Genomic DNA, 14,402 nt, shown 5'->3' with positions numbered 1-14,402 from the left:
TTGATATGGTGGTGCACTTTGTCTTTACATCAAATGCATTAAATAATCATTTCTTTGAAAGTAAACCATGCTGGGTATGAATCTTGAAATTTTCCCTACTCATATACTTTTACAAATTGATAACAGCTGACTTTTTTTTTTTTTTTTTTTTTTTTTTACTTCATTGGGTAATGATGCTTAAATAAAAGTTACATCAATATTATGGTAGGGGCAGCTACCATGGCAGCAAGCAGAAGTTGTTTGGAGCTGATGTGCTGTTACGGTGGCATTGTTTTGCTGTTATGGTAGCGTTGCTTTCAATATTTTGTTACTGCACCAGTAAAATATACACCATACAGCTGTAGCAGTATTACATGAAGCCCCTTTCCCAGTCTTGTCTGCTGTCTAGACTTCATGGTTTTCTCATCTTAGCAGCCAGGAATGGCATACCCCCCCCCCCCCATACATACACACACAGACACACGCTTTCAACCTAAAGACTGAAATGATGCATTCCTTGCTCTTGATTCAAATGTTCTTGCTGTTTAAATTGCTGTCATTATTAAAACTGCCAAGAAGGGCAAACCGGTTGTGATAACTTTGATGATATTTGTAGATGTCGGGCTCATTCCTTTGTATAATATCGTAACTATAATGCGTCAAACACACTTTTCACTTCACTAAAACTAGTTAAAAAGTGCCATTATCCACATTTCAAAAGCAGGGACTTATCTCATATACAATTTTAAAAATCAACTTTTACAAAACTATCCAACCTCCCAATAGTTTTTATAAAGGAATATGTGCTGGTACCATGTGTTTGTGAGTAAAATACTGGACATGGAAATAATGTACAGATCAAACTTTAAAACAATCAGATTCAGACCTAAAATTTGTTTCTTTAACGAAAAATAGAAATAAAATCACCAAAGTAAACCTGTGAACCTGGGTATGTGCTTTGGCTTTGAAAGTTAAGGCATTGATAGCTTATAACAATTTTTGCTGTATTTGCCTTTTTTCCGCTATCAAATAGATAACGTTCTTTGAAAACACTAGCTATAATGCATGGTCAGTTTTGCAAAACAGGCTATAAAATAATATCAGTATTAGTGAGTTATGACCCATTTATTGTTGATGGACCTGAGGATACAAGCTGAACCTCTTTATAACTAATCAATTTTGCAATATCTGCCAGTGGAAAACAGTGGAATGCAAGTAGCAAAACTGGAAAAGTGACTTCAATTCATTCTGGTTTGTGGAAAATGAGAGGCTACATAAATGTTTATTACAGAACTGTACATGCTGTAGTTGTTTTCAGCTCTGTTAAATTCCCTCTTGATACCAGGATAAGAATGATTCAGCATGTTCTTTATCTTCAGTCATTTCTTTTTATTCCTACTCATTCCCTATGTCTCTCTCTACCTTTTTTTTTTTTTTTTTTTTTTTTTAACAGCTGTAAATCTCTTTCTTTCTCTCTCTCTCTTAAGCCTCACCATGCAGACCATTTAGTGCTCATATTTTGACCTGATATGATGGTGATAATTTGTGAATGGTGCAATAGAGGTGTGGGTAGATGTTAAAATTACTTGACGCTGGGACAGAGATCTAAACTTCACTAATGGAGGTATAGTGGTTACTGGAGATGTGGCATATTTTGCAAAGTAGAAAATCTTTGTAGATTCTGCATTTTATGTAGCAGGTGCAAACTAAGGACAAATTGATTATTTGTTGAGGTATTGACCAATACATCCAGAAATACTCTCAATAAGGAAAAGACGACTGTGGTATAAGTTCACTGACATCAACACAATCGTCAATCTCCCAAGAGTTTCTGAAAAAAAAAAAAGAAGAGAAGAGAAATGCAGTTCTACATTGTGTGAGAGTCATTGTGTGTATTTTGAGAGTGGTAGTGCTCATATGAAGACTATGTGAATGTTACATGTACTTCCTCTGTGGGGAAGCTACAGGTCATGACATAATGTACAGGAGGTGATTGAATGTTGTATGTAAATAACACACAGCAAAGTGAGGCAAGCATGATCCAACTCAGAATCAGTGCCGTATGTCTGTGATGCACAAAGGTCAATTAGCTCTTGTGTATTGTAAAAAAAAAAAAAAATGAAAATAAAATCCTGTGCACTGGCATTTATATAACATAAACACATACAATTATATTTGTGTGTATGTGTATAATATACTATATGACACAGAGCTAGTGAAATGACAGTGTAAGACTTGATCAAAGTAGTCAGCCATACTTGTGTCTGGGAAAGTAGTGAAGTGCTTGTTCTACAATACTTGGTGAACAGTATAACCAACTAACTGAAGGAGTTTTGTACACACTGTGCATGTTTTGTTTTTTTTTTCTTGTTGTTTGTTGTCATGAACTTGTTTGCAGCTGTGCATTATGCTAAGCAAGGAATAAGAAACTCATTCATTCAAATATTATCATTTATTACAAGCAGCAACTATAAAGTAGATATACAAAATACATTTTAATAATAATTAGGCCAATGTGTAAACTTTTCAATTCTGGTAATGTGATCTCCTACAGAAATGGCAGTGCTTCTTTGGGTAATACTCGTGCATGTTAATGGGCAGGATGCCAACTCGAGAGAAAGTGTGCATCCCGTGATCACTAGTTACCAAAAGGAAATGCGAAGTTGTGTAGGAGAAAGCTTAATGGCTGATACGACAGAGATGGACGAGGTTCAGGAATGGTACAGGATGTATGTAATTGTAATGGCATCGGAATGAACGGGCATGACTTCTTGATTGTTTGAGCTGCTGATGATTCGAAGCACAAGGGGAAAACCTGGTGTGTTATCATAGGATGTGAAAGAAATATCTATGGAAGGAAAAGAAGAGATAGTTTAAACTGACAGAATGGGAATGAGAGAAATAGAGAGATATAATGAGAGACAGAAAGAGAGGCTTATAGAGTGATAGAAGGAGAAAGATACATAGAAAAAATGTAGTTGACAGTTGTGATATTTGGAAAAGTACAACTCAGAGTCAACTCACAGTTTAAGGTTAGTGATGTTGATAGAGCCAGCTTAGATCACCATGGGTGCGTTCGAGCGCTCTCCTAAAGTGAACTGTACCGTACCGTACCGCGCCAGGGGAGCGTTCGAACGCTCCTAAAGTGTACCGTACCGTACTGTACCGAGCCAAAAGTGGACCACTTCCCGATGTGCTCCAAAAGCGTACCAAAGCGTACCAAAAGTTCGTTGTAAAGCATGCGCGTATTATGCGCATACGTCACAATGCAAAAACACCATTCTCTTTGTTCGGGACAGCTGTAAGTAGGTCAAGCGCAAGGTGAATGACCTTCTTGCTACAAACAAGCGTGACCTTTTCTAAAAATAACTCGAGAGGTACGCTTTCTCAACAGAGCATTCGAACGCTCCCAAACTAACACAGTACGGTACGGTACGCTTTAGTTCAGTTCGCTTTGGTTCGCTCTAGAGCGTTCGAACGCACCCATAGTCTTAAGGAGTCGCAGTAGCAAAGTGTGAAAAGAGCTAGAGAGTCGGATTGAAAATGAAGTGACCCAATGAATGAAAGATGCAGTCATAGGCAAGTTGAGAAATGATGGTGGTGAGCCTCAAGCATTCCATGGATGGAAGGAAAGAAGGACACTTTGCATTGTTTTATGTTCTCCAACATCCTCCTTATGATGATAAAAGAGGTTTGAAATATTTTGTGCTGGAGAGATTCTGGTCATTTTTACTGGCAGTAATTATGTCTTGGGATTCTCACAACTGGAAGCACAGTTTTACAAGGACTTTGACTTTGGTCTCCAAGAATGTGATGGAAAAAAAAGTATGATCTAGTCTATTTTATAATGTTTGTTAGTGTTGTCCATCTATGCACGCATTCCTCCAACTTGAACCTTCCTGTGCACCTGCCGCATGACGAAGAAGGAAACGCCGGCGAGTACACACAGGAGAATGATGACTCCAATCACAATACCAGCTATGCTACCTGCTGACGCCTTGTTCAGGTTCTGCATGGTGTCATCCAAAGAGGGGTCCATAGCACCGCCTCCAATAACAGACCCACCGGTGCCACCGCTTGTGCCACCCATTCCACCACTGGTACCAGCAGAGGCGCCCCCATTTCCACCGCCACCCGCACCCCCGTTGTTTCCGCTGTTGCCCCCGTAGTCTTTCCCGTTGCCGAGCGAAATCCACTCACTCCCGTCAACGTTGGTGGAGGTGTCACCAGTGCCCATGGTGTTGGTCGCGCTACCACTGTCGCCGATAGGTGGTACAGACTCAATGGGGTTGAAGCTGGCACCGCCTGCCACGTCTCCGGCGATGGTGTCGATGCTGCTGGCGGGGGCACCGACTCGCCTCCAGGACTTCTGCTTCCCCCCACCAAAGGACGGCTGCGGGGTGGTGCTGACTGCCATGAAGCCAAAGGAGGACTGTCGCTGTGGAGCCATGGCATTCCCTTGTCTTCTCACCCAGAGCCAGTCAAATTGAGCAGAGCAGGCTGGTAGAAAGAGACAAAAGAACCATGCTGTCAGTGTGATGAAGTACTCTTTTTCTTTATGAAGTTTTCTTGGAATTATTTGAAGATCCTTTAGTCGCTCATGTTCAGGAAATAAGAATATGAATGGGTTATGGCTATTGAAAAATGTGAAGATATTGCAATTTGTCCTAGAGTAAGATATGAACCTGTTGAAGACAAGTCCCGAGTATACTTGGGCAGGTGTCTATGGGAAATGCGTGTTGTAGCAGAATGAGCCCGTCCGGGGGATAATAGATATACTAGTAATGTGGGTGTGTGTCAGAGACTCAGTGATAGAAAGAAAAAGAGATACTGAGAGGTGGAAAAATGAAGAAAAAAAAAAGACAAGAAAGAAAGAGAAGGCAGACAGATAGAGACAAATGCCACGAAAGATGAAATGTCATGATGTTGTTGATTACTTTTTTTTTCTCCTTTTCTCATGTAAATGTTTGAATACTTATTTCTAGATCTATAACAATCATGCAGCTAAATGATTTCTTTCTTTTATTTTGGAGGGGGAGGGAGAGATGACAGAATATAAATTCACAGTTGTATCATATAGCATGACAGCTGGATTAAGGATAAGCAATGGGAGGGTTTTATACAGCACTGAAAATTAATTAAGGGCGACATATTTTGGTAATCTGAGGAAATCGTTGGATCTGACAAAATCGGGTCCATTCAATATCTTAATCATCATGTAATCCCTGCAGCTAGGAGGTGAGGATTTGACACTGAGCCAGTCCATGCGCTCCCCTCCTCCCCCCCCCCCCCTTAACAGGATGACCCATAATGAGTAATAAGTCCCATTTTAATGAATTGACTGATAGTGGAAGGACACCGGGCTGATGAGATCGTGAAAGAAATAGAGAGGAAAAAAAAAATGAGGACGATGAACAAACACACTTTAGCTCTGACTGTAGGCCACTCCATCTCCCCGTAAATCTAATTGACATTTTGAGGAGTGAGATCATGAAGTGAGAAAGAGAGGGTCTCATAGCGACACCTAGCGACAAGATGTGAACACACGGTAGTAGCTGCCTTGAGAATGCCGTGATCACTTGCTGTCACCGACACATTATTAGTCTTGAGGTTACAGACCTAGTATGTGTGCGGAGGAAGTCGAAAGATGAGGAGTAAGGCTGTGAGATTGGTCGCCACTTATCATCACTTATATGTGTTTTTATCTTAGTACTCCAAAGCAGAGGACTGCATAAATGCTTAATGCAATTCGCTAAATGAAAGTTGCCTTTACTCTCCATTGGAAAGTATAGCCACATCAAATTTACATGTACTTTTAGCCCATCAAGAAAATTTGAGTTGGATTTCAATGAAACTGCCATTTAATCATAATTTTGGCGAGATTTAGTCATGAAAATAAAGTGGGAAAAATATTTCAGTGAATGAAATGATTTTAGTTGCCATGTCAGTTTACTTCAATACACCTTTGTGTATCTGGATTGCTAAATTGATATATCATCACTGTAAAGAAAATATACTACCCCCCCCCCCCCCCAAAAAAAAAAGAAAAAAAAAAGGGGGAAATAGGAGAAAAACCCCTCAAAATTATGTTTGTCTTCAAATATTTCATGCTGAAGCAAGGTTTAAGGGAACCAAAACCCTCATGTCAAGTTACATTTAATCTAAAGTTTACAAATTGATTTGACTTGATGAAGACTTTTCCACAAGTTATCCCAGATTTGATTATCACACTTCTCTTTCTAGATGGTTATATTCCTGAAAAGCTGTGACTGCCATTTTTTCCTTTTTTGTTTTTGTTTTTTTTGTTGAAATCTTTCACTGAATCACGAAGACATAATAAATGTTACATTGCATCATTTGACCTTTATAGGATTTGGTTCCCTTTAAACCTGCTTGACTTTATAATATCATTTTGGCTTATTTCACATCCATAATTTACAGCAATTATAACACACAACAACTACCATCTGAAATTACATTACAAGCAAACACCAACCTTCAACACAAACAGTAGGGGATCCCAATTATAGATGAAATCAATAATTTTTGAGTTTGATGATCATTTCGTAATAGACTAGGCACAATCATGTCTGAGGAAGTCTGCTTGGATAATACCTGTGCGCTCACATTGTGCAGCCTTGGGACCATAATGCTATGATGACACATATAGCTGTGCTAATTGTTTTGTGGTCACATGACTCATTTCACAGCATCTCAAGCATCAGGTGGTGCGTGAAGAGATGAGTGTTTCGTACAGTCCCTTTGCTCCTCTTTTACCAAACGTGTGTGGTGTTGCTGTATCTGTTAGAGCAAAAATACAGCCCTTTGCTCCTCTTTTATAAACGTGTGTGGTGTGTTTGTATACTGTTAGAGCGAAAATACAGTCCTTTGTTCCTCTTTTATAAACGTGTATGGTGTGCTTGTATCTGCTTGAGCAAACCTCCTTCAAGTTCAAAGTTAGCTTTGATAAATCTAGTCAAACAAACAGAATGGTGAAGGTTCCTCAAAAAAAAGAATGGAAAATGATAAAACTGAAGTGATACCAGGCACAGTCACATCTTGTCCATGGGATGACAAAACCTTATATCACAAAATCATTAATTTTCAAGAGAAAAAAATAACAACACTTTTTCATTTTTGAAATATTTTTTTCAAAATCGTAGATCAAAAAACATAAAAAATGTAGAAACATTGGTTTGGATTGTATCTGTAATTGTTCCATTTTAAAACTTAAATCAATATTTTTATGACAAAAAAATGAGATTTTTTAACCTAGATGCTAATTGAGATATGAGGTCTTGACACTTCAGGGATGATAGATGAGGTAATCATATCATCTCCTCACAAATCCTGCATTGGTTTTTGTATGCAGAAACATATCATTAGATGAATTTTGGTCAAAAATTAGTGCAAATAATTTTCCATTCAAAGAAAAATATGTAAAATAACTATTGCTAATCTTCAAATTCTGCAATAACTTGAATTAATTCTCGGTAACAGTCTGCAACAGATCCACACAGATTTTAAAATTTGCAATTCTACGCATACACACTGCCAGATTTTATCTATGCCTGTGACTTTGATTACATTTTTTTTTTCAAATATTCTCATGTCGGGGTCTACAGTGAAAGAAGTGCATGAGCTCCTCGCCTCTATATCGATCTGCATCTTTAGATAAGCTTGATCAGATCTGTTCAACAAATTTCTTTGCAAATGCTTTCCAACAGATTTATCTATCAAGACTGATAGAAAAGTGAATAAATTTCCGACATTTGAAATGTTTTTCTGTGGGTTCTCTGAACACGCTGTATTTCAGCACAATAAGTTTTATGATCGTGTTACACTCATGAGGGTTGGATTTGTTTGTGATGCACGGAAACTGAGATAACGCTTTAATGCTTTAGGGAAACTACAGAGTAGACGTTGATTTCTGTGAGAACGATAAAAGTGTTTGATTGATTGTTGCAATTATTGCAAAATGTTTACACCACAGCTCTGTTGTGGGCCATCAGGGCACTCCATATTTCCAGCTCTTCTGAGCACTTCCTTCAGTGCTCCACAAATACTTAGCATCATAATAACGGATTAGTTTGGTTTTTGTTGTGTTTTCTTGGAAAAATGAAAAAATATCAGAGTGAACAGATATATTGTTGGGTGATTTGCATATGGGTATTACATGATGCAAAACCATTAAGCCATATGATACTGATTGATTATTTGATTGATTGAGTTTGCATGGTAGAAAATGGTACAGATAAAACATCCATTCCATTTTGTTACAAGTCAAACCTGCAAAAAAAAAACAAACAAACAAACAAATGATAGACAAGCATTACTACTTGGGTAGTGTGCAGAATACTACCAACATTGTAAAAAGATATACTGTAGTAAGCATGATTCTCATATTTTGGGACCTCCAGTGTACTAATATGACAACATGAGAAACATATTTGTTCAGAAGTTTACAGAGGAATTACATGTGTGAGATGTTTTGTCAAGAACACTTAGAGAATGAGAGTGAGAAGGAGCACTGAATGGCTAAATGTAAAAGTGGATATTTTCATGTAATTTCTTCTTTTTTTTTGTATTTGGCTAGGTAAGATGAATTTTACTTCTTCTACTTCCACAGTGCTTCTCATCAAAGCCTGTTCAGCAACTGGATGAAGGTTTGAGATGTGGTGTTTCTGACCGTGGAATTTTGTGTGTTTTTAATTCCAAAGAATCAGGACTTGAATTACTGGAACTTATGTCGGGCAAAAATGTTTGCATGCTTTTTTTTTTTTGTGCTAACTTCTTGTTGCACGAATGCGCGAAAATTTGCTTGCTGCAAAAATGTCCACTTTTACAGTGAATGCCATGCCCAGACATGGATACTGAGAAAAGGATACCGAAGACAAAAAGACATTGTATTTCATAAAGGATTTACACTATTTCACCCCCCCCCCCCCCAATATGACATAATGCTGGGTGTCAGGCTCTGGATGTTGTCATGTGGTTGTGTGCCAGGCGGCAGAGTTTATTTCCATCCCTCTCTTGTGCCCTGTGTGACCGTGAACTAAACACTGAACAGTCAAGGTTGATGTGGCAGATATTTTGGCTGTATCACAGAAAATGCCATGTGTACATGTAGATACCAAATGTTAATAATAATGATAATGATAATGATAATAATAATAATAATGATAATAATAATAATAATAATAATAATAATAATAATAATAATAATAATAATAATAATAATAAAAATAATAATGATAATAATAATAATAATAATAATAATAATAATAATAATAATAATAATAATAATAATAATAGTAATAATAATAATGATGATAATGATAATAATAATAATAATAATAATAATAATAATAATAATAATAATAATAATAATAATAGTGGTAATAATAATAATAATAATAATAATAACAATAATAATAATGAAAGAAGAGAGACTCTCACAAATGGCTCACATTCAGATATTTGGTGGTCAATTCCCAAGGCCTGGGATGAAATGTAATTTCCAAAAAATATCATTGAAAGAAAATCATCAGCATGAATTCTAAGTCTTCATTATAATATAAACTCATGTTTTGAAGTTCCACCAGAGTTTACAGTGAGATCTAGCAATACTTCCAATACCCACTTCAGCCCAACTGGTAAAGTCAGAATACATTTACCTCTCAGCCAACTTCACATTCAAATCTTGTTTTGTCAAGAGGTCCGTAACTACAACTTCCTTAGAATTTCTTGACCCTGCTAGAAAATGGGATCAGCTCTTCAACTGCAATTCCAAACTTTGAAATGTGAACATGAACAGCCATGAATGGCAACTTGGCTGGAACAGTTCTGCCAAGGGATAAGTACTAAGCAAGCAGAACATGGCCAAGTATTCATTTCAGTTGGCATGCTAACATAAAAATGGGCTACCAGGACAGGATGTGTTGTGCCAGTTGAAATGGTTGTGAATATTTATGATCTGCATGAAGTCCACAATGAAAATAAATACACACACTGTATAAGCTGTAATTTTCGCATAAAGATATTTTCGCGAATGAGGATCTCACAGACATATTTACTAGATGCTGTTTTCGCAAATCGACATTGACGCTATTGTAATTGCACTATTAACCTAGCACTCTGCGACATTTTCATGTGCTGTTAAATTCACAATCAAACTGTGATTTGCGAAATCAGCAAAAATGAGACCCTTGTGAAAATAACAGCATATACAGTAGTCAATTCAATTTTTTAGCCAAGGTGAGAGAAAAAACAAGATTGAGACAATTAAGTGTGAAGGCAAATTAAGATATCCTGGTTAAGTGATAATACAGGATTGATGATGGTGTTAAACAATTCAAATTGCTCCCGAACATTAATTTGTTCATTGTAATAACTCTACATACGACCCATAGATGCAACCTCCCAGATATTACACTGGGATCTCATCTATCACGCCTGGCATCCCATGACCACACAGTGGACACTCCATTAAAGGGGATGGCTAGTAACTGATCAGTGGGAATCAGTGGGAATGCTGAGGGATGATTGTTCCAATCCTTGTGGGATTCATTTAAGAGTACATTATATATCTATTCTTGTGTGAAAATTATTTGCTTCAGAATGGTCTCATATTCAAGTAATGTGCAGTTTAATGCTTCCAGGTAAGCGTCCCTGGTCAGTGACGGGGCATTAATCTGCACATTACTTGAATACGAGACCGTTCTGAAGCAAATAATTTTCACACAACAGTAGATATACAGTGTATAATGTACTCTTAAATGAATCCCACAAGGATTGGAACAATCATCCCTCAGCATTCCCACTGATTCCCACTGATCGGTTACTAGCCATCCCCTTTAATCTCCATATTCTGTTGCAATAAACCTAGATTGTTTTCAGTGCCCCCAGCTGTGCCCATATGCTGGTAATGGCCGCTGTGCGGCCTTTAAAGGGGAGCCAATATCTCATCTAGAATCAATCATCTGGTGTGTGTGAGTGTGTGTGTGTGTGTGTATGGGTCCCCCTGGCATGAGATACTGATGACACACTAGTCCAGATTTCTCCAGGGGAAACCACATGTTGCATTTTAAATTGGGACCATCTCCCTTGCTTTCACACCTCTCTATTGACGGGGAGATGTCATCCGAGCTGGATCCGAATGTCGCGGACTTGATGAAACTCACAAAATAGGTTGCGCATCCATGCAGCCAGCAGAGTCATTGAGACTTCACAGACAATTTTTGCATTGTGATCCAAATCTAGATATGTTTACGTTTGTGGCCATCAAAAAAATTAATCACTGAATTAGCATCAAAATTGGTATCTCAAAAGAGTGATATTTTTCATGCATTAGTGCAACAATTGATGAAGGAATAAGGAAATCACATCTTGGAGATATAATTGCTCATTTTTTTTTATCCCATCTTCTTGGTCATTATTTGCTCCAGGTACACTGGAAACTGAAAAAAATTAAGAGTAGAGCTGATGAGATATCTTTTAATTTGTATGCACATGCTGAAGCCTGGTCATTGGTCAAACTCTGGTCACTATTCAAGCCTTGCTGATGACTGATGAGCTAGTGATGAAATGCACTATGTATGAAAGAGTGCAAAATGAAAGATCACAATATTTTTGATGGTGATCAGAAATTCACAGAATTCTCGCATAGGAATGAGGATGATGACCCTGAGGTACAACTGTTCAGAGAACCTATCATGATGTGTACTCTGGTAGGGAGATTGGTGAACATCATTTGGGAATATAGCTCTTTATTGTGCAGGTACCTTGGAGTCAGGAACACTTGTTTTTAACTTTGTGTTAATACGGAATAGGTGCATGCACTCTGGAACACACACATACTTACCTGATTCATAAAATATTTTGTAGTTGTGTGTGTGTGTGTGTTTGGGTTTGTTGTTGTTGTTTTTTTTTTTTTTACCAAAAGTGAGATCCAATCTAGCGCTGGAGTCAGCTTTTCAGCATTTGCAGGTATTAGAAAGATTGTTATGTATAGACGTGCAAGATGGCATCCAAAGTCTCTCTATGCAGGTTACAAGATATTAATGTGACATGATGCAGTCAAAATCTGAATTGGGCTGCCAATTACAGGGTAGTACATGATTGCAATTGTGGAAAATGTATAGTCAGAGCAGCTTTGCAGACAGATTATCATCTGTCGCATCAACCTATATTGCCTAAGTCCATTATATCATGTATTATTTAGTTGTCTTTCATGTCAAACCTAACTAATGTGATACCATTATGTATTGCAAAAATGTGCCTGCAGAAATTGATTAGTGATTATGAGGTGTTTTTGTTTATGTTTTGTTTGTGTTCACAAGAGCATTACTCTATTCAAAGTCAATGAACACAAGTACCCTTGAATACAAGTGAAGCACAGTATGCAAAAAACAAACAAACAACCTTCAACTTTCAACAATATTGATTCTTGTACTGGATGTCTCTAGGGCACCATCTTCAAAAATAATTTTTGTTGGGGTGGGGGAGGGGGAAGCCCTCTCATATGATGGATAAGGCTTAAAATTTGAAAGAAAAGTGTGGTCATCCTTGGACAAGATGCTTTTCCACAATTTCCCTCTTGACCTAAGTGTATAGATTGGTGACTGGCAATACTGGCTGACCTAGATGTGGACAGTGCTACTATTTGTAACATGAAATAAGATAAAAAAGTTCCTTGAAGGCGACTTACCCCAAATTGGCATCAGGAGAAACAGCGCAAATAATTGGGCCTTCATGATGATGTGTAGATTCAAAGTCCAATGTGTGTTGCAAAGAGCCAAAAGGAAGATTATAGAAGGAATGAATCTTTAGAATATAGGTAAAAGTCCTGTGAGCCTGGAGAGTTGTATGTTATCCAACTTAACTCAGGAGAGCTCTTTGTAGGTACAAGTGAGTCAGGCAGATGTTACAAACTTTCTAAACTTCACAGCTGTCCCTCTCTTGATATTGAAAAACCCCAGCCCCTGTGTGTGTGTGTGTGTGTGTGTGTGTGTGTGTGTGTGAGAAAGAAAGGGAAAGAGTGAGAGAAGAGAGTGGGGGAATTTTCCCCCTGTGCTTGTCTGTGATTGGTCAATAGTGTGCTCTTGCAGTTTTTGTTTCGCTGGGTTTTCTCCCTATGCCCAGCCCACTTCGAATCTAGCAGTGGTTTTTGCTCACGTTGACAGGGGTTATGTGTGAAGGGCTGGGACGGGTATTTTTGGAACAGGGGCATGGAATAAGAAAAGGGGGCAAGGGAATGTGAGAACGAATGAATATCCTGCTTATCAGAATCCATCCACATGAGCCACAATAGTGTAGGTAGTGGATCATTTGCATTTCTCCATTTCATATGAAATCTTTTTTCCTCTTTTTAAGACAAAACAATAAACAAAAGAACGGGTGCACTAATTCAGAGATTAATAGACTGAAATTTAACTGTATAGCTTTGGTTTTCATTTTCCAAGAAAAGCATTCCATTCATCATTTTGCAGATGAATGAATCTTTTTTTCAATGACTGGGCAACAATTTAGGAATTGCCATCGTGCGTAAGAATGTATTAAGTCACAGTTTTTTTTAGATGTGGCGGTCAATATTACTGAAATATTGCCCTCTGGGAATTAAAGTCAGAGTGTAATTCCTGTTAAAATAGAGTATTTTAGCTTTGGTGACTCCTGGGACTCCTGAGTTGAGACAAAGTAGTTTCAGAAATATGATGAATCAAACAATCAAAATATGTTGCACCTCCACTTATCACCTCCGGGTGCTGACTGCACCAAAACTGATGTTCACTGACCTGTGTTTACAAACAGAAGGTTCATATTTTTGCCATTGAATACTGTATGTGCCATGTATTTAGCAAGTCTATTTTTTTATTTTTTATTTTTTTTTTATTGGGACTTCCTGGCATTATCACGAGTAGTTAAATTCGCGATTGTGGAATGCAGATCTAAATGGAGAATGTATGTGTGCATGCCACACTCATGTCAGGATCAGAGTTAATATTTTTGTGTTTTCGTATTCACGAAAAACACCGGACTCGCGACATTAAAAACCTTGTGAAATAAACTGTGTAAACAGTAGACTGTGTATTTTTATCATGTGGTGAGTATGATCTCCTCTTCTTGTTTGAGTTGCTGCTTCATCGTCTTCTATTGCTCATCAAAAAAAGTAGCAAACTGAAAACTTTGATGTCTTGAGGTTCTGCTCTCTGTATTAGAGTAAGGAGTATAAAAAAAATATTTGTCTGTGAAAAGTTTTTGCTCCTCTTGTAGTAACCATGCTCTTTGGGGGGGGGGGGGGTCAGGCCAAGAGAGTGAGAGAGAAGAGAGAGTGAGAAAGGGAGATACATGTAATTTGATAGAAAACGTGTCACTTGTTAGTAATGAGTAATGCATACGCCATATAATTAGCAAGTCAAATCTTT

The 14,402-nt window shown here is 37.8% G+C and overlaps 2 protein-coding genes across 2 annotated transcripts in view; one reads left to right on the top strand and one right to left on the bottom strand.

The window, feature by feature from the left end:
* LOC140230956 (dmX-like protein 2) overlaps nt 1–14,402 on the top strand; it is a 123,386-nt gene that overhangs the window by 31,271 nt on the left and 77,713 nt on the right. The gene's annotated exons all lie outside the window — the stretch shown is intronic.
* LOC140230954 (uncharacterized) lies at nt 3,848–12,734 on the bottom strand. Its single transcript, XM_072311096.1, has 2 exons — nt 12,689–12,734; nt 3,848–4,479 (listed from the first exon to the last, which is right to left on the bottom strand). The coding sequence occupies exons 1-2, from the start codon at nt 12,732–12,734 to the stop codon at nt 3,848–3,850; spliced, it is 678 nt and encodes a 225-aa protein (XP_072167197.1).

This window comes from Diadema setosum, chromosome 7, assembly GCF_964275005.1.
Source record: "Diadema setosum chromosome 7, eeDiaSeto1, whole genome shotgun sequence".
Taxonomy (NCBI): Eukaryota; Metazoa; Echinodermata; class Echinoidea; order Diadematoida; family Diadematidae; genus Diadema; species Diadema setosum.
Note: the sequence above shows the minus strand (reverse complement) of the source record. Positions and strands in the feature narration are given on the sequence as shown.

Bases quoted from the DNA above. Each gene is read 5' to 3' on its own strand.
- LOC140230954 (XM_072311096.1), bottom strand. From the start codon at position 12,734: ATGAAGGCCCAATTATTTGCGCTGTTTCTCCTGATGCCAATTTGGG. The intron at 4,480-12,688 runs GTAAGTCGCCTT...TCTTTCTACCAG, and splicing joins TCTCCTGATGCCAATTTGGG to CCTGCTCTGCTCAATTTGAC.